The 27,831-nt window shown below is 36.2% G+C and overlaps 3 protein-coding genes across 3 annotated transcripts; all 3 read left to right on the top strand.

Annotated features, from left to right (window-relative positions):
• Positions 1-773: 773 nt before the first annotated feature.
• Positions 774-3,258, top strand: LOC114416543 (macrophage migration inhibitory factor homolog). The gene is made up of 3 exons (XM_028381449.1): positions 774-1,063; positions 1,976-2,176; positions 2,865-3,258. Exons 1-3 carry the CDS (start codon positions 953-955, stop codon positions 2,898-2,900), a joined length of 348 nt encoding a protein of 115 aa, XP_028237250.1. The 5' UTR covers positions 774-952; the 3' UTR covers positions 2,901-3,258.
• A 2,092-nt stretch (positions 3,259-5,350) lies between these two features.
• Positions 5,351-6,354, top strand: LOC114416534 (PRA1 family protein B4-like). The gene has a single exon (XM_028381439.1). It carries the CDS (start codon positions 5,436-5,438, stop codon positions 6,093-6,095), a length of 660 nt encoding a protein of 219 aa, XP_028237240.1. The 5' UTR covers positions 5,351-5,435; the 3' UTR covers positions 6,096-6,354.
• Positions 6,355-23,634: 17,280 nt separating this feature from the next.
• LOC114416527 (probably inactive leucine-rich repeat receptor-like protein kinase IMK2) lies at positions 23,635-27,528 on the top strand. Its single transcript, XM_028381427.1, has 2 exons — positions 23,635-25,947; positions 26,679-27,528. Exons 1-2 carry the CDS (start codon positions 23,976-23,978, stop codon positions 27,284-27,286), a joined length of 2,580 nt encoding a protein of 859 aa, XP_028237228.1. The 5' UTR covers positions 23,635-23,975; the 3' UTR covers positions 27,287-27,528.
• Positions 27,529-27,831: the final 303 nt, after the last annotated feature.

Raw genomic sequence — 27,831 nt, 5'->3', positions numbered from 1 at the left:
AAGGTGATTATTATCACTCGCATTGCATCAAACAAAAACCCAAACTAAAACCAAAACCTTGAGAAAACTGAACATGGCAGAGAGTGGCGGAGGACCCCGTCAGAGAGAACCGCTTCTGGTGTCGCCGAAGGAAGAGGTTGCAAAAGCTTGGTGGAGACTTAATGTGAAAGAGTTTCATTTGCCAAACCAAACAAATGATAATCAAAACCATTGACCCTTCACTCTCCGTGGCTTTCTTCATAAGCCCAGATATTCTTTCTTCCTTCTTTTTTCTATTGAAAGTTTAAACGTTTATTTTCTTTTTATGTTGAGTTGTGCAAACCCAGTTAGCATTCTTCCCCTTTTTCCTCTTTTTCTTTCTTTGAATGTCTTAAGTTTTTGTTTTGTGTAATGGGTGTGGTTTGTTTACAATGGTGTCGTGTTGAATTGTGATGGATTTAATTTTGTTTCAATTGCTGGTGTGTTGCTTTGTGCAAACCCAATATACCTTTGTTTTTCCTTTTAAACTTAAGAAGTAAAATTATGTATATATTATAAAATATATTAAATTTAAATTAATATGCACATAAAATATGATAATGCAATAGAAGTGTGAACAGGCACGATAATATCTATATTTCCACTATATTCCTATATTTCCACTATATTTGTAACATTTTTTTATATTTATTAATATAATAATTACATTTTTTTACACCATAATCCAAAGATAAATTGTATTATAAATTTTAACACAATACAAATATCAAGTCCTCATAGAGGCTCAACAGTGTTTCCGCTAGCAGCAGTAATTTGATTGGTAAAGGGCATTTTGGAGAGAGGGGAGGGAGAAAGATATTCCCATCGATGCCTTCTTATAAAAACACGAGTAAAACGATATGTCGGGTAAGGGTTTGAACTAAATTGTGAGAAACAACAGAGAAAGTAAGCAAGAAACCGAAGAGAAGAAAAAATGCCGTGCCTCAACCTCAACACCAACGTGTCCCTCGACGGCGTCGACACCTCTTCCATCCTCGCCGAAGCCACCTCCTCCGTTGCCAACATCATCGGCAAACCCGCGGCCGTACGTTGTTCTTCTTTTATATGCTATTTTATATTTATGCCGATTATTCGGAAATTGTGTCTGAAATGGTGAAATTAAAATTAGGTTTAGAAATGGTCGATGTTGGTCGCTTATAATTGGAGTGTTTCTTTTGTCTATTAAGTATGTTTGTGGTGCTTAAAGAATTTGTTGGTAGCTATGGATAAGGTGGGAATGGTTTTCTATGTTATTTGCCTACAGTACCATATTTAAGAATTTATGAAGAAAAAAAAAACGGGTAAAATGTCGACCAATCGAAAATCATGGTATATGTATGATTTTTAAAGTAGCTAAATTTATCATATGACAATTTGTGATAATTGGGAGATGGTGTGAGGAGCATTTACACTGTATGTGCATATATTATTAAATAAAAGAATAAATAATATATACATTTACAATAAAGGTAATATTATATACACTCTGGTCCAATCACAAATTGTCATTTATAATGAGTTTTTTTTTTTAACTTTTATATCATTTCTGATTTGTTGGCAGTGTAAATTTTTATACTGATAGTACATGTTTGTTAGACTCTAGATAAAAACATTAGCATTTTATTATTTTTATAATGAGTTATACCCATTTTTAAAACATGATTTCCCTCTCTGGTAATTTAAAATGTTAATTTTATTAATTTTACATACATTATATTTTGGCTATGCAGATTCCTATTATTTCTTGAAAAAAATAAATAATTGCATTCTTGTGTCGTGTTATCTTATAATGCTATCCATGCGAATTTGCTCAATAGTCAAATATTTTACTGATGGTTTGTCTTGCTAATGATAATTTACGTTTCTTGCTTTGCCATAAAATTTTCATGTTTTTGACTTGTTCAGACTGTTCTAAAGCCTTATTAAGTTAGTATTCTTCCCTTTGTTGCTTTTGCAGTATGTGATGATTGTACTGAAAGGATCAGTACCCATAGCTTTTGGTGGGAATGAACAGCCAGCAGCTTATGGAGAATTGGTGTCCATTGGTGGTCTTAACCCTAGTGTAAACAAGGAACTTAGTGCTGCAATTGCTTCAATTCTGGAAACCAAATTGTCGGTGCCCAAGTCACGGTTCTTCTTGAAATTCTATGACACCAAGGCAAGTATCTACACTTGAGCTGTCCTGAAAAGAAGGGTCACTTGTTGCCCCTTATCTTTTTTCTTATTGTTCATATATGCTGAGGTCTATCAGAGTCAAGAATATGCACAATGTTTGCTTGTTTTACATCAGCACTACATCATGTAAATTAATTCTCACTGTTCTATACTGTTAGCATTGCCCCCTTTATAAGCTGTAATTTTAATTAATAATTGAGTAAATTGCACTGACTCTCCTGAGTTTTATTGAGAATGCACTCAATCTCCTGCTTCTTTTTTTAACGTTTGCAGCAACCTTCCTTATAGAGATATATGGTGTAATGGTTTTCAAACAATTAAGGGGGTTAATGTAGGGGTAGAAAAAGGAAACATATTTGGAGAAATTCAGTATTGTTAAATAGTGGCCATCGCAGAATGGCGTGGCAGATATTTTGCCAACTGCCATAGACAATTTGTGAAGGGAGGCCCCCCATGGCGATAACATAAGGGGCAATGGCGTGTTTATATGGCAGAATTTCGACCTTCTGCCATGTTCCGCCATCCGCCATTTATAATTTACACTTTGATAATACTATCTGTTTTCTTTTAACATCAATTCTCACTTTTTCCAGTGTCTGCTTTTACACCCAAGAAATTTTTTGTTTTCATGGCTGATGATTGATGGTAATGGTACTTTGTTTGTTCTGCAGGGTTCCAACTTTGGATGGAATGGATCTACATTCTGAATTCCATGTTACATTGGTTGCGGTACCTTGAATGTTGGATGGAGTCTTCATTATGTTTCACCTCTATGTTTATTTCTATGTTTGTATCATTATATAAGTACTCGGCATTTCTGGTAGCCTAAGCTTGGGTATCATGCAAATGTAACTTGCTTGATTGCAAGGATAAATGGGGATCATATGTGTTTGACACTTTTTGTGACAAACATTATCTGGCACCGCTTAAATGATCATTTGTTTTGATGATGCATTTTATGAATTCAGCTTGAAACCATAGATTTGATTTGATCCTCATGTTATTGATTATAAAGATGATACATACTCGTTCAATGATAGTAATGGCAGGTTTGTGTTCTGTCTACAGTAGTTTTTTTAAATCATGTTCCTTAAAATGAAAATTGGGGACAATTATGTAGTTGCTGTTCAGCGCTACAGTTATGACTTGAGGGCATCAAGTTTTTCAGAGTACTAGAATTGTGTGCTTTTATTTATTTCTTTATTCTTCGAGTTTGATACTTGGATGTTGGGACTTGGGAGTTGGGACAATCCAAAGAAATTTTAGTATTGAATTTGTGATTGGCTGCCTTTTAAATATGTATGTATGTATTTTGGTTCTGTTAATAAACAGTTAACTGACGACATATCGTTTTGCAACTGTGAAGCTGTTTTTGGTTTCAATTTTCATGCCTTTATGGTTCTTTGAATCAGTATTATGATTGCTGTAAATTGGAAATTTTTACGTAGTTTTGGTTCTTGTGTTTTGAAGCTAACATTAATATTTTGAACCAAAAAATAGAATACAAAGACATAATTCTAACATGCTCCAACCACGTAAGATGACCCAAAAATGGAGTTGAACTCAAGCATAGGATTCATTTGACATTTGTCCTCTTAAAAGGTTCCAAATTCCATCGAATTCCATATTAAAATATGCTTTATTTGCATTTGAAGATTGTTCTATCATCCTAACTCCCAAGCATATTGATAATTCTGTTCAACTTTAACCTAAGCATTCCCCAAACATATATGCATGCCAAAGTGATGCATCTAGCACAAACATTAACCCTGGTCCAAATAGATTGTTCTATCATCTTTCAATTCTTAAGAATGTTTATGAATTCATAAATATTATAGTCATTTTCCGCTGAGAAAAACCATACAGTGATTTTTGAGGCATATCTATAATATGAACAGACCCTACCTTTGTCCACTCACGATGAATCTTGACCAGAGTCATCTTGAAGCTCACTTTTGCCCAACACATTAACTAAGAGCATATACTTCCACGACACACACCATTCCACAAATTCTACCCTTAACGTAAAATTTTTTAATCAATTTTGCTAAAAGGGAATCTAAACCAAACATACTATAAACTTATTTTACAATATAATTAAACCCTGGTAAAAATGTATATGTATAATAAATTAATTTTACAATAAAATAATTTTTTTAAAAAAATAAATACTTAATTAATCAATGTGAACACTTTGTTAATGAATCATTTGTAAGTACCTTTATAAACATGTTATTTTAAACCTTGAGACATATCCTTATCATGATGAATTCTTAGTACTCAAATTAATAAGTTTTTGGCCTGAATGGTAGACATGGCAATGAGGCGGAGATGATATTGTCTCTCCATTCTTCGACACAGACTCTCCAACGTATCTGACAAGTTGAAATTTGTTATTTCATCCCCGTACCCGTTGGGTAGTGGGGTGTCCCCCTCCCTGATTTAGATTTGTAAAATAAGTTTTTTTTTTGTAAAAAAATTATATTAAAAATCTGATTTTTGAAAAAATAAATTGATTGTTACACATTTATTTTTAACTACTTATATATCAATAAATTTATTGTAACACATTTATCTACAAAAATCATCAAAAAAAGAATTTTAAATTATATAAAAATTCTAAAATAAAATTAACAAATAATAAATAAAATTTTAATAATTTTATATCGAAACAAGTATGGAATGAGTAATGATATTTCTATAAATAAAATTGTAATAATTTCATCATGAGAATGAGTATGGGATGAATAATGATATTCCAAAACCCAAATTCATATCCGATTAATTGGGATATTTCTCGTTAAAGTTGGAATGAGTTCGAACAAATATTCATTTGTATAAAATTTTGTTGTCATGTCTACTCACGGGTACTCATGCAATTGCTTTAAATAAGATGTCTTATTTAACCCTTATGAATTAAAAAACAAGTAATTAAAAAAACATATGATAAATTAAACTCTCCAACAAAATTATCCATCCACAAAGTCATAATTATTATTTATCTTCCATTAATCCCCAATTCCCAAAAATAAGTTAACGAAAGACTCACGAGTATCATATTATGCCCCTTTCACAAACGCGTTGACGTGTGACTGACCAGCGAAAGGGCTTCCGAAAACCTTCACCACTAAGCAACAAACCTTTAAATACAAATCTCTCCACGTGAAAATCTCCTAGCATTCTCTCTCTCTCTCAACCCACAAGAATCCCTCCCTTTCTGGCTTTCTCTCTCTAAAACTATCATGTCCTCCACCGCGGCTCCCGTCCTTCCCATATCCAACCCCCAAACCACCGCCGCAGGCGGCGGCGCCATCGAGGCTCCGGCGAACAACCCGGCCTTCCGCGCCTTCATCAACAACCTCTCCGCGTCCCTCCGACACGGCCTCGACCAGCGCCGCCCGTGGTCGGAGCTCGGGGACCGCTCCGCGTTCTCGAAGCCCGAGTCCTTCTCCGAAGCCACCCTCCGCGTCCGCAAGAACTTCTCCTACTTCCGCGTCAACTACTACGCCGTCGTTTCACTCATTCTCGCAGTCTCTCTCCTCACCAATCCTTTCTCTCTCATCCTCCTCGTCGGCCTCCTCGCCTCCTGGACCTTCCTCTACCTCTTCCGTCCGTCAGATCAACCACTCGTTATTCTTGGCAGAACTTTTTCAGATTTCGAAACCCTAGCGCTCCTCTCCGCCTTCACCGTCTTCGTCGTCTTCCTCACCAGCGTTGGATCTGTTCTCGTCTCCGCTCTCATGCTTGGCGTCGCCGTCGTCTGCCTCCACGGCGCGTTCCGCGTGCCGGAGGATCTGTTTCTTGACGACCAGGACAACTCTCAGGCCACCGGATTCCTCTCCTTCCTCCGCGGCCCTGCCGCCTCCGCCACCGCTGTTCCCACCGTTGCCGCACGCGTTTAAGTAAACAAAAAAAAAAGATCTCAGCGAAATCCTCAGATCTGGGGATGTTTCTCCCGATCTGATGAGTTTTGGTGCCTGGAAGCAGAATGAATCTTGAAATGTAGTTTCTCTTTTATTTTTGGTTTTTAAATTCCTTTATCTGTCTAAACGAATTCTATTATACATAGGATGAATAAGAATTATGATTACATTTTGTATGGGTCTCTGTTATTTTGATATTGTTATATACAGGGATCTGCAAATCTCGCTGATGAATCTATGTGAATTTTCTCAATTTTATTCACGCGATTTGTTCATTGTTTGGTTTCGCCCTCGAGTTTTGTCATCAAGCATTTCCAGAATTATAATGTACGATTTTGGTGGCTCTGGTGATTACTTTTTCGTTATTTTCACAATGTATTATCTTGTGCGGGTTATTTATGTTTGATTCCATGGTAATTCATTGTAGCACTCTAATGTTTGCTTAGATCTCATCAAATCTGGCGTTAAATAGAATCTATTTGAGGTTTAATCTTGTGATTTTTGCCTTTGCGTGAACCTGCACGAGCAGTGTTAGATTTATCATATTGTTCATTGCTTCTAATAAGTTGATTCTTTGTAGTTTATTACATTGGTTAGATTTGTAATCTGGTGGTTGCATAATGTGACTTGTTTGGTTTTTTGAATTATGTTATTCGATTTCTGTGGTTTTAGTGATCATATTTTTTCAATTTTTATAATAATGTTTTCTCCACAACCACATGATCTGTAGTTTCCAGTATTATATATTGTAGGATTGTGGTGGCTCTAGTGATTATTTCTTCATTTTTATTGACTGTATTATCTCAGCATTTTTTTTATTAAACACTCGAAATTCATCATAGCACTCTAGTCTTGCTTAGAAACTTTGGTGTGATTTAGATGTGAAGGTGTTTTATCTTGTAATACCTGCCTTTACAAGGTTTATTGCTTTTGTTAGATTTGTTCCTCCCATGGGGCCATGGTTGCATAATATGGTTTTACCAAGGTTTTTAAAACCGGACCGGTGATTGAACCAGTAAATGTACTAGTTCAAGGTTTAATGATCTAACCGTAGATGAACTGGTTTTAACCAAGTTATGTATTTGTCAGTTCATGATCTATGGTTTTCAGAATTATATTGTTCAATTTCTGTGGTTCTAGATATTATATTTTTCAATTTTAATAATATATTTTCTCATTTAAGCCTTGGAAATACATAACTTAGATCTCATTTCTGGCATATAAATAGAATGAATGCAGGGTTCATTTCATCTCATAAGTCATAATTTCTGCACTTGTGTTGAATATGCAGGAGCAAGGTTTGATATGTCATAATGCGTATTGTTGTTGAGTTAGATTTGAGGTTTACAAGCTCTATCTTCTAGTTCATGTCTGATTTGTATCCGTTTATTCATTGGTTAAATTTGTAGCTTGGTATAGTGTTGACTTTAGGTATCGTATTGGAAGTGGAATGGAGATTTTGTATTTGCCCGAGTTAGAGAAAGTTGCTTATTTTGATCCCGGGAAAAAACGTAGACTTTCTCAAATATCCTTTTTGGTGGTTTTAATCGAATTATTGAAACTGGTCTTGATATGAAAATGGCAGATGATCGCCACCGAGAGTGACTCTAGAGGACTACTCTAGCTCCTCTACACCATAATATTTCACCAGTAAAGCACGACCAGAAGTTCAAGCGGCCAATATTTCATATCCATACTCCCTCATTCATGGACTAGATGTTGGAGTGGCCAGCTGGACAAGCTTTTTATTGTTTCTTGGATGGCTATTTGAAGTATAATTAGATAGCAGTGGACCCTAAGGACCAAGAAAAAATTGCTTTTACATGCCCTTTTGGTGTCTTTGCTTACAGAAGGATGTCATTTCCTTGCCACCTTTTAGAGATGCATGCTAGCTATTTTTGTTGATATGGTAGAAAAATGCATTGAGTGTTCGTAGATAATTTTTCAGTCTTCGATCCCTCCTTCAACTGTTGCCTAACCAATCTGGAATTGGTGCTATGACGATGTGTAGAGACTAATCTAGTGCTAAACTGGGAGAAATGTCATTTCATGGTTCAAGAAGGGATAGTTTTGGGAAATAAGATATCAGCTAGAGGGACTGAAGTAGACATGGCAAAAATTGATGTTATTGAGAAGCTACCTCCACCAGTTAATGTGAAGGGCATCCGGAGTTTCCTTGGCCATGCTGGTTTCTATCGATGGTTCATTAAAGATTTCTCCAAAATTGCCAAGCCATTGAGCAATTTTTTGAACAAGGACGTTGTGTTTAAAACTGATGAAGAGTGCCTGCCAGCTTTTCAGACTCTGAAGGAAAGGCTTGTGTCTGCTCCCGTGATGGTGGCCCTTAATTGGAGCCAAGAGTTTGAGTTACTGTGTGACGCCAGTGACTATGCAATTGGTGCAGTTCTAGGACAACAAAAGAATAATGTATTCCCTTCAATTTATTATGCTAGCAAGGTCCTAAATGATGCACAGTTGAACTATGCAACCACTAAAAAAGAGTTATTGGCATTTGTATATACATTGGAGAAGCTCAGGTCATACTTGGTTGGCTCCAAGGTCATTATTTTTATCGATCATGCGGCAATCAAACACCTTCTAACAAAGGTTGATTCTAAGCCAAGGTTGATTAGATGGGTACTAGTGCTCCAAGAATTTGATGTCGTAATCAAAGACAAGAAGAGCTTGGAGAATTTGGTGGTTGATCACCTATCTAGGTTGGTTAATGAAGAAGTCACTCTAGATGAAAAAAAGATTCTGGATGAATTTCCTGACGAAACCCTATTGTCTGTGGGTGAAAGGCCTTGGTTTGCGGACATCGCTAACTACAAGCAGTTGGAATCATTCCAGATGATCTCAATTGGCATATGCGAAAGAATTTTCCCCGTGATGCACATTTTTTTGTCTGGGATAATCCACGTTTCTTCAAACTTGGAGTGGATAATTTGCTGAGAATGTGTGTTACAAAAGAGGAAGCCAAGAGTATATTGTGGTATTTTCACAATTCTCCATATGGAGGACATTATAGTAGGGATCAGACTTCTGCAAAGGTGTTACAGTCTGGATTCTTTTGGCCTTCCACTTTCAAGGACACCCATGAGCACGTGCTTCATTGTGATCAATGTCAGTAGACTGTGGGTATTTCTCGGAGGAATGAAATGCCCTTGCAAAACATACTTGAAGTGGAAGTATTTGACTCTTGGGCATTGACTTTGTAGGCCATCTCCCATCTTCATACAGTAACGAGTATATCTTGGTGGTTGTGGATTATGTATCAAAGTGGGTGGAAGTTGTGGCTGCTCAGAAGAATGATGTCAAGACTGTCATCAAATTCCTAAAGAGAAACATCTTCTCCCGCTTTGGAGTCTCAGGGTTCTTATCAGTGGTGGTGGTTCACATTTCTATAATGCACAACTATATAAGGTGTTAGGGCATTACAATGTCAAGCCTAAGGTTGCCTCCCTTTATCATCCCAGACAAATGGCCAGGCATGGGTATCCAACAAAGAACTAAAGAAGATTTTGGAGAAGATTGTTGCATCCTCAAGGAAGGATTAGGTTGTGAAATTGGATGACGCCCTATGGGCTTATAGAACTACTTTTAAGACTCCAATTGGCTTATCCCCATTTTAGATGGTCTATGAGAAAGCATGTCATCTGCTGGTGGACATGGAGAACAAGGTTTACTGGGCTCTCAAATTCCTCAATTTTGATGAATCTTTTTATTCGGGGAAAAATGATTGCAACTTCTGGAGTTAAAGGAAATGAGGCTCAATGCCTATGAGTCCTCGAAGATTTATAAGCAGAAGATGAAGGTTTGCCATGATCGGAAACTGATGAAGAGGAACTTCCAGCCCAAATAGTAGGTGCTACTGTTTAACTCCTGACTTAAGCTTTTTCCTGGAAAAATCAAGTCGAAGTGGTCTGGCCCTTTCACAATCAAAGATGTGAAGCCTTGTGGAGCAATTGAGCTGATGGATCCTTCATCTACTAACCCATAGTGGAGCTGGATTGTGAACGGCTAAAGGTTAAAGATCTACAATGGTGACAATATTGAGAGATTGACCACCATCATCCACCTCCATGACCCATGAGGTGTTTTACGTCAAGCTAGTGACGTTAAAGAAGCACTTACTGGGAGACAACCCATGATTTCTAACCTTTCTTTTCTTTTCTCTTATGCTAATTCGAGTGCTTTGATGTTTGCTTTTTAATTCTTGTGTATGTGGATCTTGAGTTATGTTAGTCGTGCTGTAAGTTCAATAATGGTGCGAGTTTGCTGTTGCTATAATGTGATTGGCATAATACTAGGAATGTTCTGCATGATTAGAATTGGTTAAGTTGTTGGTGTAAAAGTGTTGATTGTATGCTTGAAAAATGTCATCATGCGCTTAGCGCGCAACAACGCGCGTGTCTTATTGCGACAGTAGCGTTTCGCCCCTGAATCGCGCTAAGCCCAAAAACCTCTCTGTTTTGCAAAATTTCAAATTAGGCTTAGCACAAGATAGCTCGCTAAGCACATCACAATTCTTGCTAAGAGCAAACAATCGTGCTAAGCCCAAAAACCTCTCTATCTAGAACTATTTCGAATTGGGCTTAGTGCACCTAACGCGCTAAGCACAAATTCCTCTCTATTTGTAGCATTCGTGATTTGGGCACGTTAAGCGTGCATACACCAGTACACTAAGCGTTGCTAAGGCACTAAGCCACTCTACACCTTTGGAACTTCCATCAATTAATTGGCTAAGCGCGTCATCACAGGCTAAGGGAGCCACCTAAGCTCACTAAGCGTGCAATTGCTCGTTAAGCGAAAGTTGCAGGTCAAATTTCACCTGCAAATCTCACTAAGTCGGACTAGTGGCGCTAAGCCCAAAATCCTCTCGAGTTGGAAACTTCACGAATTGGGCTTAGCGAGCACACTTGCTCTAAGCGCAAGTTTTGTTCAAATATATATATATATATATATATATATATATATATATATATATATATGAAAATCAAAATAAAATTTGAGGGGAAAACCAAAGGACGTCGTCCTTGGTGCGCTAAGTGAGGCAAGATCACTAAGTACGGGGACCATAAGCGTACCTGTAACTGTCAGGCCACACACTAAGTGCGATGCTCGCGCTAAGCACCGTAGGTCATAACTAGAGGCAGTTTCAAAAACTGCTCTACTTTACATAACTCCACCCAACCCCCTAATTTCTCCCTTTATGCCATTTTCCCTTTTTCATTATCTCTATCTCACTTCTTAAACCCTCTTTTTTTATTTTCAGTCATTTTTCTTTTTTTAGTTTTGTGCATTATGCATTTTGTTTGCATTTTTTTTCTTTGAGTTGCGCATTACGCATTTTGTTCCATTCGTTGCTTGTTTGTGTGGTTTCCATCTACTTGTTATTATTTTCGTTGGTTGTTGCTCATGTTATCCATGTTCTAGAATTTCTTTTATTTTATGAACTCGCTAAGCTTGCACCTTGGGGCTTAGCGAGTTCATGAGTTTCTGGGGTTTGTATGCATTTCTGGCAATTTGTGACGAACTCGATAAGCGGGCAGTGCACACTTAGCGAGTTCATGCTTTCTGGGTTTTTGTTGAGTTCTACAAAAATTTCTGATGAACTCACTAAGTCGACGTCACGTGCTTAACGAGTTCATGCATTCTGGGTTTCACCCTTCGTAGTTCAATGTTCTTCATTAGTTCACAGAACTGGGAATTTCTCAGATTCTGTGTCTCACTAAGCGCGTGTGCGCACTAAGCGAGCATCTTGATTTTTATTTTTTTTTTGTACTTGGGCTTAGCGGTAGTTGCATGCTAAGCCCACATGACGTTTAACTTACTGTGTGGCTTTTTGTTTTCTTGTGCATGAGGCTTAGCGCCATCCTCGTGCTAAGCCCCAATGTCCTTTTGTCTCCCATGCACGGGCTTAGCGCTAGCTACATGCTAAGCCTCGATGTCTTTTTGTATGCCAGAGTATGAGCTTAGTGCCAACCACACACTAAGCCATTGTGTCATCTCATCTTCTTGTGCATGGGCTTAACGCCAGCTACGCGCTAAGCCCAAGTGTCCTTTTTGTATGCTTGTGCACGGGCTTAGCGTACTCCACACGCTAAGCCATCCATCAATAAATGCTACATCATTGGGGGGCTAAGCGCGCACCCTCGCGCTAAGCCGCCACCTCCCTGGACCTGTTGTTATGTTTTGTCTGGGCTTAGCACACATACTCATGCTAAGCCCAAATCCCCCTCTATCTCACAATGGAGCTTAGTGCACAACCTAGCGCCACGCCCAAAACCTTCTCTATCTCGTAATTAGGCTAAGCACGCCTCCTCGCGCTAAGCCCAAGTTATTTTGTTGATGTTACATTTTGCATTGGGCTTAGCGAGTAGGTCGTGCTAAGCCTAAAACACTCTTTGTCTATTCTTTTGCGCTAATTGGGCTAAGCGCGCAACCTCACGCTAAGCCCAACCTATTTTTTTGCTAGAGTGGCACTAAGCGCCCAGATGGCGGCTTAACGCCCAAACATTTTTTGTTCTTTTTTTTTTTACCTTTCTACCTGTACAATTTACTGTTTATCCTTGTCTTACCAGTCCTGTTTATGTCTTTTTTTTTTTTTTTGCAGATGGCCTCAAAGAAGCACAGAGTTGGTACCAGTCAGCCACAAAGGGCGGAGCCCGCATGGGACTCCACCAGATTTGTCTCTGAGGTCGCCTAGCATCGCTATCAGGACAACGTTCATCTCTGAAACACTCTTCTGGAGAGGAACATGGAGCTCGCTTATACTCAGTATGATGAATTCCTTGAGGAGTTGGAGTGAAGGTAGTGGCACCGACGACTCACTAGATTTCCAGATAAGCATATTGATGTTGCACTGGTGAAGGAGTTTTATGCTAACATATACGATCCCGATGGCGGCTCCCCAAAGCAGTGTAAAATCCGAGGGAAGCACATTTGGTTTGACGCCCAGATGTTGAACGCCTTCCTGGAGACGCCGATCATCATTTCGGAGGGGGAGTGGCTGACCAATTTTTCCCAGTTTCTTCACACCTACCCCAACCATCAAACCATTACGAGGAAGCTGTGTATGCCGGGTGGCCAGTTTATAATATTGAATGCCGAAGGGGCTCTATGAAAGATTTTGTGGAAGGACTTGACCACTCTCGCTCAAACATGGAGTGTCTTGTCCTATTTCAACTTGGTTCCTACCTCCCACACCTTAGATCTGAACATGGACTGCTCCCGATTGATTTATGGGTTTGTTATGAAGATGGACATGGACTTGGGTAGCATGATATTCTCCCAGATCACTCAAATTGCCCAGTCCAACTCTTCTAGGTTGGGCTCCCCTGCTTTGATCACAACCCTCTGGGACACCAAAGGGGTCATTTCAAACACCCTGACTTTTTAGTCGTCGAGCACCATTATTAACCTAACTTATATCAAGAAGAACTATTGGAATCCAACAGATCCTTCCATTGTTTTTTCAGGGCCACAAAAGGCTACGACTCGGGCCACTCCAGATGCTTTGCCAGTAGTTCCTCCTTCGGTCTCCATTCCGCCTTCCCTTTTCTCCACTCCTCCTGACCAACTCATTCCTATGATGCAGTCTTCACCAGGGCCAATATCTTCTCATGTTGAGCCTTCATCAGCTCTCCCTCCATCAGCTAGTCATGTCGCTAGAGGCTTTCTTGGAGCGTGTAGCTTGGCCTGGGGACCATTTTTCCTCTGTCGGGGGGGGGGGGGGGGGGGGAGGGGTGACGCCTCTGGAGCTGGAACTGACGCAGGACTAGCCGGTGATGATGATGCTACAAAGAACGGTGATGATGATGATTATATTGCAGATGTCATAGTTGCTCAGGGAGCTTGGGACCCATGGCGCCAACTCGAGATTGAGGTCATCTTTGATCAGGACTTATCTTCATTTTCCTGCATTTATGATAGTAGTTTAATTTTCATTTATTTTCAATTATTCAGTAGTTTTAATTTACTTCTTTGCATGATAGACATTTTACGTTTTGGTTTGGTGGAATCGACTGTATGATTGAGATGAATTACGTATTGATGAATATTGTTTTCGAATTTCTGATTTTCGAGTGAGCAAGCGTGGTTGTGAGGGATGGAGTGTGAATTAAATGCGTGTAAGTGAAGTGGTTAGTTTGCATGACAGAAAATTATGGATGAAAAACTAAATGTTTCGTATTACTGGGTGAGTTGTGTGAACCTTGATTGTAAGAGAACGACTGATTTTAATTTCATGATTTTGCATGATTCCTTGACTACTTGAATGCATACATGATGTGGATATGATCAAGGCCCTGTTGTTTATTTTTAATTTCATCCACTTAGCCAAATAGCTACCATGTTGCTAGTGAATGAATGAATCCCTTATACCCTTTTAAGCCTAAATGTGAATGAATTTGTCATTGAAAGTTAGCTGAATGCAAATGTTGTTGTTGTGCACCCTGTCTTAGGTTATAAGAGAGCATTATTATGGATCAAGACAAATTTGTCCCAAATTTCGGGGAGTGTATTGGGTAATTTTGTTGCAGGGATATAAATAACAACACACAGAAAACCAGAACTACATTTTTTGGTATTATGTTTCAAGTTTTGTTAAAAATAAAAAAATTGAGAAATAAGAGTTGAAAGCAACTGTGTAGCAATTCAATAAGGTTGGTGGTTGTGAAAAAGTGTTTGTTAGGTAAATAGGGAATAGGTGAATGCTCTCCTAGAACCTAATTGTTTGAATTTGAGCAAAATCATGATTTCTTTGTTAACCCGACCACATTACAAGCTTAATAAAGTCCTTAGTGATCCATATTGTGTGTGTGTGATTGCATTGAATGAGATGATAATTGTTATGTATACATAAATTGTGTAATTAAATCACACAACAATCATCTAATTTCCCTCTCTTTTATTGCTTCTTTTTGTGTTAAACATTAGGAATTTAACATCTTTTGATTTTTTTTTACCTAGTAGGTGCTAAAAATAATAAATTTATTGCATTTTTGGTGGTATACTTTTTGTAGAGACACAACATAAGGCATGGAAAAGAGTTAAGGAATTAGAGAGTCGCACTCAGCAAGTGAAAAGCACTCAACACAATAGCCTTGCTTAGCGCCAGAAGTCACATAGGAAGCCAGTTGTCACGTGCATGCGCGCTTAGTGCATGGTGCGCACTCAACGTGTGGTCACTTATCCAGTTGGACTTTTTGTGCCGCGCTCAGCGTGTAACCTCGCTTAGCGCACAATCAATGTCGAAAAACATGACTGTGCTGTGTTTTAAAAGAAAGAAGAAGAGGGAACAGAGGACCATTCCATCCATTGAGCACCCAAGGCTAGGGCAAATCCATTAGAGAGAGACCCACTAATTTGGAGCTTCTCATTTCCTTTCTTCTCCATTTTCCTCCATTCTCTTCCATTACCTTTACCTTTTTTTGTATTTGTAAGCCTCTCATGACAATGAGAGGCTAAACCACCCATTGTTGGGAGCTTAGCAACCAAACACTCTTAATGTAATTATTCTAACTATCTATTTAATGTTATTTCAGTATTATTGTTTCTTTTCTGTGCTTATTATCATGTTTGTGGCTTGATCACCCATGCTCATGTAATGTTATAGGGTTTAGGCATTGGAAAATGTTTATCTCTTAAGAAATGAAAAAGAACATCTAAACAATCCATCTCTAGCGATAGAATGGTGTTATTTAGCCTATTTTATGCATCTCTGTTCATAACGCAATTTGTCTAATTCATCTCTTAAGGGATTAGTGGAGAAATTAGGTAAGTTAGGCTCTTTCATGTGAGGAATCATGGCTAGAGTATGCAAGTAAATGTAGGTGATAATTGAAATAATATGGAATAGAGAAAAATCATTAACGTTGCATTAAGAATAGTTCTGGTAGGTTGAGCCCCCAACATGCCCGTAATTCTGCATCAACTATCACTTCACTGTTCCAAGTATTTGTTTTCTCGCCCTTGTGCATGCTAGCCTTATAGTTAATTTTACGTCAAATTTACATTTAATGTCACATATTGCAATTCAATTCATTAATTGCTTAAAATTGGATATATATAAACTCTGAGTACAGTCAAAGTCCTTGTGGACTGGACACTCAGTCTTATCGTTTTAAAGTACTACTTAGACGAATTGGTACACTTGCTAAGGAGTTAACAATCATCAATATACTTTTTGTCTTCCATTTCAAGCCTGCCAAATGTGTTTTGATACTTGATAGTTGTCTTCCACCTAGTTTTCACGTCTAGGTGAACGAGGCCCTTGTAGAGAATTTTCTCTTGTTCAACACAACCCTTGAATTTAGCCAATCTAGATGGTGAAGATCTGATATACTTGAATGTAGCATGGATTCTTAAAACAAATTATTTTACATGTTTCAAACCATGCTTCACAATCAAGCACAAAATATGTGCACAACATCGCATATGGATATAATCCCCCTCCAAAAGTACATTGTACCAAAAAATGAACCTTTTTTTTAAGTGTTGAATCTCGAGGTCATTAGATGAAACATTGTCCACAACTACACTAAAGACATGATTCCACTCCTATTCATTCTAGCATATTTCAAAATTTTTTGTCATATTCTCTCTAGAATGTCCTATGATTTGACAAAAGTTCAAAATTTTCTTTTGTAACTTCCAATTATTATCAATGAAGTGAGCAGTCAAACTCATGTAAGTGAAGTTCTAGATTGATGTCCATGTATTCATGGTAAGCAAACCTTCTCGCAGTGCTTGGAAATAAATTTCTTCAACTTTTCTTTCTCTTCATCAAAGAGTCTAAAAATGTCACATGTTAATGTAGCACGTGATGGGGCACTAAATCATGGTTGCAAGACAAATAGAAACTTGGAAGCTCGGAAAACACAAACATCTTCACAAGTTCTTTTCGGCACAACTCTTGGTCAAATTTAAAACAACTTGGTGAAGAGTGAACACCACCACCCACTTGCCCCTCTACAATTTGTCAAAAGGAAACATTTGATCTTTTCACTTTTTGTCCTTTATTTGGATTATCAGGGCATCTTAATAAATGATTCTTCATAGCAGTTGGTCCACCCTTTAAACTTAATTAAGGTACCACAATAGTTGCATGATGCCTTATAGTCTTCACTGGAATCTTCTTTAAAATGGTCCCATGCTACTGATCGAGTTTTATGCTCTGATGATGCTTTTGAATGACGTGGTAATGGTGCTTTAGTGGTAGAGGCATATGAGGTATTAGCAATTGAATGTCTTGTTGTCTCTGATAATGAAGAATCCATCCGATTTCAACTATAAGAAAAGCAAGAATAAGGACAGAGAGAAACCAATAATAGCAAACTATGCTTTTCTAAATTCCACAACATCTACCACTCAATAAAAGTGAAGTTTATACTTGAAAACATAGTAAGCTTGCATGCCATTGTTTAAATCAAACTTAAAGACTAATCCTAGTAATATTGAACAACAAAAGAGTCTTCTACAGAAAGACCAAAAGGGGTCAAGGAAAAACCACTACATTGGAAAAAAGAAGGAAGAACAAGTTAAAAGCAATAATTAGGAAAATGGTATACACATAGGTATAAAAAATTCACACACCACACACAACAATATCTAAAACATTAGGAAAAACCTTGCTTTAGCCACAAATCTTAAATCAAATATATAATATAAACAAATATATAATATACCATCTAACTAGCAATATATTGGTATAAATGACAAACTGATATATGATAACTCTCCAAAGTAATAAGTTCCTTGTTTTCCATGCTTGTCCAAAAGTGTCAACAGTAATTGATCTAATGACTAAGGTACGTAAATAATAAAATTGTATCTAAGCAACCAATGACTAACCAAGTAAACATCTAATCTAAAAAAGAAACAATTAAAATTCAGAGAGTAATATAATCGAAGTTTCTAGGACAAATACATTGTATCTCTACCATTATGATAACCATAAGAGATCAGAACTAAGTCATTGAATCCAACTGCAAGTAATAGCAATATAATAGCTATAACATATATAGTATTAGTAAATAATAAAAAAGAAATATAAATGGATGGAGCTTGAAGAACACAAGCAAAGAGCAACAACACAATCATGGAAGTTTCATCAGGCTCAAACCCACAACCCCACATCCTAAAAAAATACCCAATCTCATCACCCAGTGAAAGACTCTCAACACAAGCAGTCATAATCGAGTTCCAAGAAACAACAGTTCTCTCAGGCATTTCATTGAACACCTTCCTCGCATTCACAATCTTCTTACAACACCCGTAAAAATGAATCAAATTATTAACCCATAAACCGAGAAGAGAAGCTTGAGCCAGAGTGTGAAACAAGGGTGAGCGTGAACCTTGAGCGGCAAAGGTTGAGTCAGAGTGAAAGAAAAACATGTCTCATTACATCGTTTTGTGAGAGTGTGTCACTACGTCGTTGAGTGAGAGTGCATCACTATGTCGCGCCTCACTGCCTCAGACAGTTATGTGAACACTTAAGTTAGAGTGTTAAGTTACCATTTAATTGTTATTTTAAAAAAGAAAAATTAAAATGCACTGAACTGTTTTTAATAATAGTTAAATTTTTTAAAATAGAATAAAAAATAAGTTTAGTTATTTTAAGTTAGTTTAATTCAGTTAACTACAAATTCAGTTTATAATAGTTATTATGAGCACCCTAGAGATGGGTAAATAATGAACTGATTGCCAAAATAACAGCATTTCACGGTTTTGAATAGTGGTTGTAAGGCTAAAATAACGGTTTTTTTTTTTTTTGCCGGGAACATCATTGGGATACAAATAGTAAATGAGTTTCTAATAGTAGTGATCGACCATAATAACAGCTATAATGTTCAAAATAACATCTTTTTGCAGGAAAATTCTACGGTGAAGCATCAACTATGTGATTCACGTGAAGAAAAATCATTAAAAGTTATGTTCCATTTGTTAACAAATGGTTCAGGTGTAGATGTGATGTTTTAGATCCGTTGGATTTATGATAAAAAATTTGGACGGTTGAGGAAACCTGAATGCTGAGCTATTAATGATTTATTTGACCTTGGTAAGTGTTATTTTTAACCTTGCTATTTACAGGAATGTCCTTTATGTTATAATGTAGTAAATGTCATGTTTGACCCTGGTAATTAAAAAGAAAAAATCATTCTGCGAAAAGGTAGTAAAGGCATGTTCGTAACAGTTATGGATGGTGGGTTCGCATTCAATATTGATATTACTATTATTGTTTATCTGTAATGATAAGGAAATTATGCATTAAATATAATTTGAGAAGTTGTGTTGCGTAGTAGTTTTATGCAACATATGCGTTTAATTATATGATTGGAAGTGTGTGGTTAATGAAACAGCTGCGTTTTAAATGTATATGATTTGAAGTTTGTGGTTTCAGTGTTTCACGGTGTTGGTGATGTTGAACGCAGTGTCGAGAAACAATGTAGCAACACGCGCGAACCAAACCCCTGTTGCCTTGCCGACTGACTTTGTCTATTCTCTTTGCCACACAGTAAAACCCAACAACCAAAATACCCTTTGCGCTGGAAAAATCCTTAACAACCAACATCAGAAAGCATTTTTTGTGGTGACATAATTGTCATTTCCAAATGGCCACAGCATGGCCAAACTAGTCAATTCGAATTTAAAATTCCAACGTGTATTCACTTGGTTAAAAAGTATTTTTACTCCTTCACCAAAACCACATGCCAACTTCCTCACTGTATTACGTATAAGTCTTCCTTTTTGCATGGTTTTTAATTGTAATTGTAAGTAGTATTAGAATCATGTAATGCACGGATAAACTGATTTATTGTAAAATACAATGAATGGTAATTTTTTATGGTTTTTAATTGTAAATGTAATTAGTAGTAGACTCTGCGTAATGTACGGACAAATTGATTTATTGTAGAATATAATGAACTGATTTAATATTTTATTGTTGTGATTTTTCAAAGACTAATAATTCTGGTTCAAAATGATTAAAACAACGTTTTGTGGTTTTCAACCATGGTTATAATCTGAGTTTTTTTTATTGAAAATTTAACAGAAATAAAACATAATAAAGATTATAAAAGTAAATATTCTTGGATTTATTATTATTGTACTTTATTCTAGTTTCTATTGTTTTTTACTTACAATTTACATAAAAAGGGTAAATCAAAGTGATTAATTTTACTTAAATCTAACTTCTTAATCGGTTAAGATGACAGTCATAACAACTAAAATAACGACTTTTAGCGCGCTATAATGATGTTACTAACATATAGCCTTTAAAATCTCATTTTTACACAGAATATTATCGTTTGTTTGTTTTTTTGGTAAAATATTCTACAAAAATTTACTTGTATTTTTTGACCTCTATTCCTTCGCAATTCAATGGAGTGTTTTTTATTGAATGTTTCGTTCTTTCTTCCTCCTATAGACTTTCCAATTCAAATTTTCTGATTTTTTAATCTAATTTGTTATGTTTTTTTTTAATTAATTTCACTATTTTTTTATAAGCTATTAATTTCAATAATTTAACTATTGTCTTTTATTTTTTTATATGGGTGGTGATTGTGTGTGTAACTTATCTATCATGAATTTATTTAATGTAATTCTATCTCTTCTTTATTTTTCACATCTATTCAAGGGTAATTTATGTGCAGATAAACTTGTTTGCTCATGGTGTTATTACTAATGATTTAATTTGGTGGGATTTTTTTCCATATTTTTTTAATTGGAAAGAATTTTTTAGAAATATATAAATATATGTTATTTCTTGCTTTTGATTCAAATGATTGTACATGAATTTTGGTCGTTTGTCTCTCATGATCATTATTTTTTTTTCTTTGATCCTTAACCTAGTGGAGTGTGTTGTATTTAGTTGTTGATGACTTTGGTGTCAACCTAGTTGAGATTGTTCTCTTCCATATATAGAAACTGGATTCTGATTAAAAGAACTACATATGAAAAAAATGATAAAAGGGACAATATATAAATAATTATCTCAATGACTACATATAAAATCCAAATTCAGAATCTACATCTCATTTTTGTTGCTTCTGTGTATAGTTTCCTTCGTCTGGATCGGTAAAAAAAATTAAAAACCAATAGAATCTCTCCGCCATAACAAACCTAGATGCTATTATCTATATATTATCTGGGTATTCGCAAAGCTCCAAATAATTTCATATAAAATTTAAAATTTAAATCTCAGTTTAACTTGAATAAATTTTAAAATTTTTTTAAATTCATATCAATATATTTCTTTTTTTCCTTTTCAACTTTTATAATTTTGTTTAAGGTTAAATGTAATTTTGGTCTTCCATCAAATTTGAAATATTAACGATGTTACCCAAATTGAGTGATGTAACATGAAATTATTTATTTAACAAATATCATAATCAACATTAATGTCTTAATAATCAATGTTAACTAAGGATCAAATATTTTTGTTTTAAATTAGGAGATTAAAATTGTAGATATTTTAAAATATAAGAACCAAATTATCTATTTTAAAATAAGAAAATTAAAATTATAAATTTTAAAAGACAGGAGAGCAAAATTAATTTAAATCTTTTTGTTTATTTATGATTTTTATGATGTCCACATTTCCCATTACAGAAATACTTACATGATTTTATAGACGTTGTCATGTGAATCGTGATAACGTATAAGTATTTTTTGTAATAAGTGAAAAGAGGGAAATAAAAGATATAAATAATAGAGAAAACTGTTCCTATAATCTTATTCTTGCATGGAGAATTCGGAAAATTTTCTAGCTGAATAGCATAATAGAACATAGTTATCCTCTTAGACTACAAGCTAGTTCACACTTTTTTTTTAAGAGATGTATTAAGTGAAACTTATTTTAATTTGTTATAAATGATTAAGATTGACAATTTTTTTCCTAAATTTTTCATCAATAAGTTAATTTAAATATCATTACCTTTTTTTTATGAAGCTTACAAAGAATACTGAAATTAGACAATTTCTCCTTCTAGATTTTTTTTCTTAAGAGATTGCCAGTAATATACTTAAAATGATTAGAATTTTCAAAAAATGAATATAATTAAAAATTGTAATGTAACGTTGAAGCTATAAATATGATCACTATCATGCTTTTGACATTTCAAAATGTTGTTTGTCGTTCAAAAAGTTGAACACGTACAATGCCTTAATCCTTAATTAATCCCCAATTAACCCTCTAATTTTCCAATTTCTTCGAGTTCACTTCTTCCCCATGTTGTGTCCAAAACATAACAAAAAATTTGTTGAAACTTGAAACACAATGGGGCCATTATTCACCAGAGTCTCGTTATGGCTGTGAAAATCCGAATATTATTTTCCCCTCCAATGTAATACAATTCACAACTCCTCTTTTGTTTTGTGCTCCGTTTTTTCAAGCTAATAATGCATTCTAATTCACAACACAATAAAATTATGAAGGCATGAGGTGGACAATCCGTGTCGCATTGATGTCCCTACGCCCAGTACAATATTGCACCCGATGCCTCAACCCAACACAAGAAAGATGCCTATAAAAGCCTCTTCTTTATTATGACCAAACAATAATGACAATGCAAAGGAAGAAAATGAAAGCCTCACGAATTGCCAATTTTGCCCCAATGAAGTGCATCACAAGTTTTGTTTGTTTGTTTGTTTGGATGCACAGATTATTCAAAGCCTCGCGAAAATAAACGTTGATATGTTTGATTTCATATAATTTGATTTTTGACTTTAAATAATTTTAGAATGTTGTATTAAAAATATTGGTTAGATTAGTCAATTGGTTTTCGAACTAATTTTTAAATTAAGTCCTTAAATTATTTTTTTCAATTGATCTTTGATCATGTAAGTGTTTTTAATTGCGTCCTCAAGTTTCTTAAAACTATCATATATGGTCATTTCTAGTATTTTCAGGATGCTAAAAACTAATTCCAAGAGCTACTTTTTTGTTTTAAGAATCCATTTATTTATTTTTAGTTTAAAGATCTATTTGAAATTTTTTAAAATAGTTTAGAGATCAACCGAGTAATTTAGACAAAAAAGTATATACCAAATTTTACTATTAATTTAATAAAAAATATAAATATAAATCACATGGATTTAAATATAATTTTAATCAAAAATAAATTTTGCAAAATCAATCTTTGCAACACTGGAATTTAGCTCAGTTGAGAACAATACATAAGTTATTGTGAATTCTAATAATGATTTCATTTTCGATGGGTAAAAAAAATCTTACAACACCCTTATTCAAGGCTAATTCGGGTAATTAAAATTTTGTCTTCTATGACCGATGCAAATTTTATTATACTATAATAATATTCATGATGACCAGTCACATTGAGCCAGCAGAACGTGGCAAAGAGTGGGGCCCATAAGAATACATAAGCATCCAAAAAAAAACCAAATCCAATGCAATGTAGCCGTTGGAGGGACGAAACGCAACCCCATCTCTGCTCGGTCTTCTATTATAATGTCCCAACCCAACAACAACGTTAATACGTTATGCAGCAGTTATGATAATAATTTAGACTATGAACAAATAAAACTAGCCGTTAGGATCATTAAGAAATTTGCAACATTTGACTCATTCTACAACAAACCTTAAACCCCACCGACAACAACTTTCTTCAGTCACATGTCCTTCTCTTTTCACTCTCTACTTTCCTTCTTGTGTTATTTAGATCCTTCCCTTTGTTCTTCATTGTACTATACTACCACTATCATCTGAGTATCTGAGTTTGAGAAGTGAGAAACCAAAAAAGAGAGTGTGCAAGTGGAACCTGTTTGTGTCTTACTTTCTTTTCTTTCTTTTGCTTTGCCATTGTTTGTTCCAAGTCCCACTTACTTACCACTTTCATGGGACACAACAACACTTGTCATCATCATGTCAAAGGTTTCCACACAGACCCTTTTCAGCATAGCCTCTCTTTTGCTTCAAATGGTGGTGGTGATAGGAGGAGGAAATGCCGGAGCAATGAAAAAAGTGGTAGCGGTGGTTTCATTTGCTTACCCTTTTTTCTGTTTCTTTTGGCTTCCACTTCCACCATTCAGCATGTTTCAGGCCACTTGTGGGATGGGGTGGTTGTGACTCAGGCTGATTTTCAAGCCCTTAGGGTTATTAAGAATGAGCTTATTGACTTCAAAGGGGTGCTGAAAAGCTGGAATGACAGTGGTGTAGGTGCTTGTTCAGGAGGCTGGGCTGGAATCAAGTGTGTGAATGGTGAGGTTATTGCAATTCAGCTTCCTTGGAGAGGGTTAGGTGGGAGAATTTCAGAGAAAATTAGCCAACTTCAGTCTCTTAGGAAGCTCAGTCTCCATGACAATGCTCTTGGTGGTCCAGTTCCTTTGACACTTGGTTTGCTTCCTAACCTTAGAGGAGTTTATCTCTTCAACAACAAGCTTTCAGGTTCTATCCCTCCTTCCCTTGGAAACTGTCCAATGCTTCAGTCTCTTGATATTAGCAACAATTCCCTCAGTGGTAAAATCCCTTCTAGTTTAGCAAGATCCACTAGGATATTCAGGATCAATTTGAGCTTCAACTCACTTTCTGGATCCATTCCTAGTAGTCTCACTATGTCTCCTTCTCTAACCATTCTTGCACTTCAGCACAACAATCTCTCCGGTTCTATCCCAGATTCTTGGGGTGGAACTGGAAAGAAGAAAGCCTCTCAGCTTCAAGTTTTGACCCTTGATCACAATCTTTTTTCTGGAACTATCCCAGTTTCTCTAGGGAAGCTAGCTTTTCTTGAAAATGTTTCCTTGAGTCATAACAAAATTGTAGGGGCTATTCCAAGTGAGCTAGGTGCACTTTCCAGGCTTCAAATTCTTGATCTATCAAACAATGTCATCAATGGCAGCCTTCCTGCTAGCTTCTCTAACCTCTCTTCTCTTGTTTCATTGAATCTAGAGAGCAATCAACTTGCAAGCCATATTCCCGATTCTTTGGACAGGTTGCACAACCTTTCTGTGCTTAACCTGAAGAACAATAAGCTTGATGGCCAAATCCCAACAACAATTGGGAACATTTCAAGCATTAGCCAAATTGATTTATCTGAGAACAAATTAGTTGGAGAAATCCCAGATTCCCTTACCAAACTTACAAATCTCAGTTCATTCAATGTCTCCTACAACAACCTATCTGGTGCTGTTCCATCTCTACTTTCCAAAAGGTTCAATGCTAGCTCATTTGTTGGGAATCTTGAGCTATGTGGATTCATCACTTCAAAACCATGCTCTTCACCCCCTCCTCATAACCTTCCAACTCAATCACCACATGCTCCTTCCAAGCCGCATCACCACAAACTAAGCACCAAGGACATAATCCTCATAGTGGCAGGTATTCTCCTGTTGGTTCTGTTAGTACTGTGCTGCTTCTTGCTGTGTTGTTTGATCAGGAGAAGAGCTGCTTCAAGCAGAAAGAGTAGCAAGACTGCTAAGGCTGCAGCATCTGCCAGGGGTGTTGAGAAAGGTGCCTCAGCTGGCGAAGTTGAATCAGGAGGTGAAGCTGGTGGGAAACTAGTTCACTTTGATGGGCCTTTTGTGTTTACTGCTGATGATCTTTTGTGTGCAACTGCGGAGATAATGGGAAAAAGTGCATTTGGGACAGCATACAAAGCGACACTGGAAGATGGTAACCAAGTTGCTGTGAAGAGGTTGAGGGAAAAGACTACTAAAGGGCAGAAGGAGTTTGAAACTGAGGTTGCTGCACTTGGCAAAATCAGACACCCAAATCTCTTGGCACTTAGAGCCTACTATTTAGGACCAAAAGGAGAGAAGCTTCTTGTGTTTGATTACATGACCAAAGGAAGCCTAGCATCATTCCTTCATGGTAAGTGCTAAAACAGTAATTAGATCACTTTAAGAGTTAAGATTTAATCTTTTATTAATTTGTTGTGCCATTGCTTCTAGTACTTATATGTGATATATCTAGTATATGCATATGTTTTCATTGCTTTTGATACTGATATGTGGTATATCTAATTGATGCTATGTATAATATATAGCAATAGCATCATTCTTTCATGGTAGGTACTATACTGTAATTAGAGTATCTTACGAGTTAAGATTCAATCCTTTAATTTATTGTGCCATTGCTTCTGATATGCGATATATCTAGCATATGCATCATTCCTTCATGATGATGAGTACTAAACATTAATTAGAATATATTGTTTCATTGCTTCTGATAATGATATGTGATATATCTAATACGTTCTGTTTCCAATATAAAGCATCATTCCTTCATGGTAAGTTTACTATACTGTCATGAGTGTATCTTATGAGTTAAGATATAATCTCTTCATTTGTTGTGTCATTGCTTATGGTACTGCTATGTGATACATCTAATACATGCTCATGACGATAAGTACTAAACAATAATTAGAATATGTTGTTTCATTGCTTAGATACTGATATGCGATATATCTAATATAAAACATCATTCCTCATGGTAATTACTAAACTGTATTTAGAGTATCTTATTAGTTAAGATTTAATCTCTTAATTTGTTGTGTCAATGTTTCTGATTCTGATATATGATATATCTAACAACATATGCAGCTCGCGGGCCTGAAATTGTTATTGAATGGCCAACAAGGATGAAGATAGCCATCGGAGTTACTCGCGGCTTGAGCTACCTCCACAACCAAGAGAACATTGTACACGGGAACCTTACATCAAGCAACATACTATTGGATGAGCAAACAGAAGCCCACATAACAGACTTTGGCCTCTCAAGGCTGATGACAACTTCTGCCAACACCAACATCATCGCTACTGCAGGAAGTCTCGGCTACAATGCACCAGAGCTTTCAAAGACCAAGAAGCCTTCCACAAAGACTGATGTGTACAGCCTCGGTGTCATCATGTTGGAGCTCTTGACCGGTAAACCGCCTGGGGAGCCAACCAATGGCATGGACTTGCCACAATGGGTGGCATCCATAGTTAAGGAAGAGTGGACTAATGAAGTGTTTGATTTGGAGCTCATGAGGGATGCACCAGCCATAGGGGATGAATTGCTTAACACATTGAAGTTAGCATTGCATTGTGTGGATCCTTCTCCAGCTGCTAGGCCTGAAGTTCAGCAAGTTCTGCAGCAATTGGAGGAGATTAAACCAGACTTAGCTGCAGGGGATGATGATGGAGCTAAGGTCCAAACAACTGAGTAAAGGGTTGATTTTGAGAGTGTGTAGGAAGGGAAATTACTTTATTTACTTGAACTACTTGAGAAAGGATATATGATTTATTCTTTATTTATTTGTTCATTGAGTTTATGTATATATACGAGTGAGGATTTATTTTACACCTTGTATTCTTTTTTAACTGGAGAAATAATGTATGCTTTCAATATTTGTTAAACAAGTTCTTCATCTGATGAAATGATGATGCTTCTGTTTTTCACTTGATTCAATGATATTACTGTAATTGTGTTTTTCCCTCAAGCTTATAATTTTACAACACTTTGACCATAGCACAAAAAGCTACGTCTCATTTCATACATTTTCATCTTGTAACCTACTTTAAACAAATATAAATATGAAACACAGAGAGATGAATTTAATTACTTTTCCTTTCTTCTTGAAAGAGATATGTCAAGCACGAAGAGCATTTTATTATCGTTGGTACCCACTTTATTTGTTATTTTTTATTTTTATAAGTAACCGTTGCTTACACTTGGTCTCCATGTCATATCACTCTGATAGTGCACTCTTGT

This window comes from Glycine soja, chromosome 1, assembly GCF_004193775.1.
Source record: "Glycine soja cultivar W05 chromosome 1, ASM419377v2, whole genome shotgun sequence".
Lineage (NCBI taxonomy): Eukaryota > Viridiplantae > Streptophyta > Magnoliopsida > Fabales > Fabaceae > Glycine > Glycine soja.
The sequence above is the reverse complement of the archived record's forward strand: the minus strand, read 5'-3'. Positions and strand labels throughout refer to the sequence as shown.

Bases quoted from the DNA above. Each gene is read 5' to 3' on its own strand.
- LOC114416534 (XM_028381439.1), top strand. From the start codon at position 5,436: ATGTCCTCCACCGCGGCTCCCGTCCTTCCCATATCCAACCCCCAAACC.
- LOC114416543 (XM_028381449.1), top strand. From the start codon at position 953: ATGCCGTGCCTCAACCTCAACACCAACGTGTCCCTCGACGGCGTCGAC. The intron at 1,064-1,975 runs GTACGTTGTTCT...TTGCTTTTGCAG, and splicing joins TCATCGGCAAACCCGCGGCC to TATGTGATGATTGTACTGAA. The intron at 2,177-2,864 runs GCAAGTATCTAC...TTTGTTCTGCAG, and splicing joins TGAAATTCTATGACACCAAG to GGTTCCAACTTTGGATGGAA.
- LOC114416527 (XM_028381427.1), top strand. From the start codon at position 23,976: ATGGGACACAACAACACTTGTCATCATCATGTCAAAGGTTTCCACACA. The intron at 25,948-26,678 runs GTAAGTGCTAAA...CAACATATGCAG, and splicing joins CCTAGCATCATTCCTTCATG to CTCGCGGGCCTGAAATTGTT.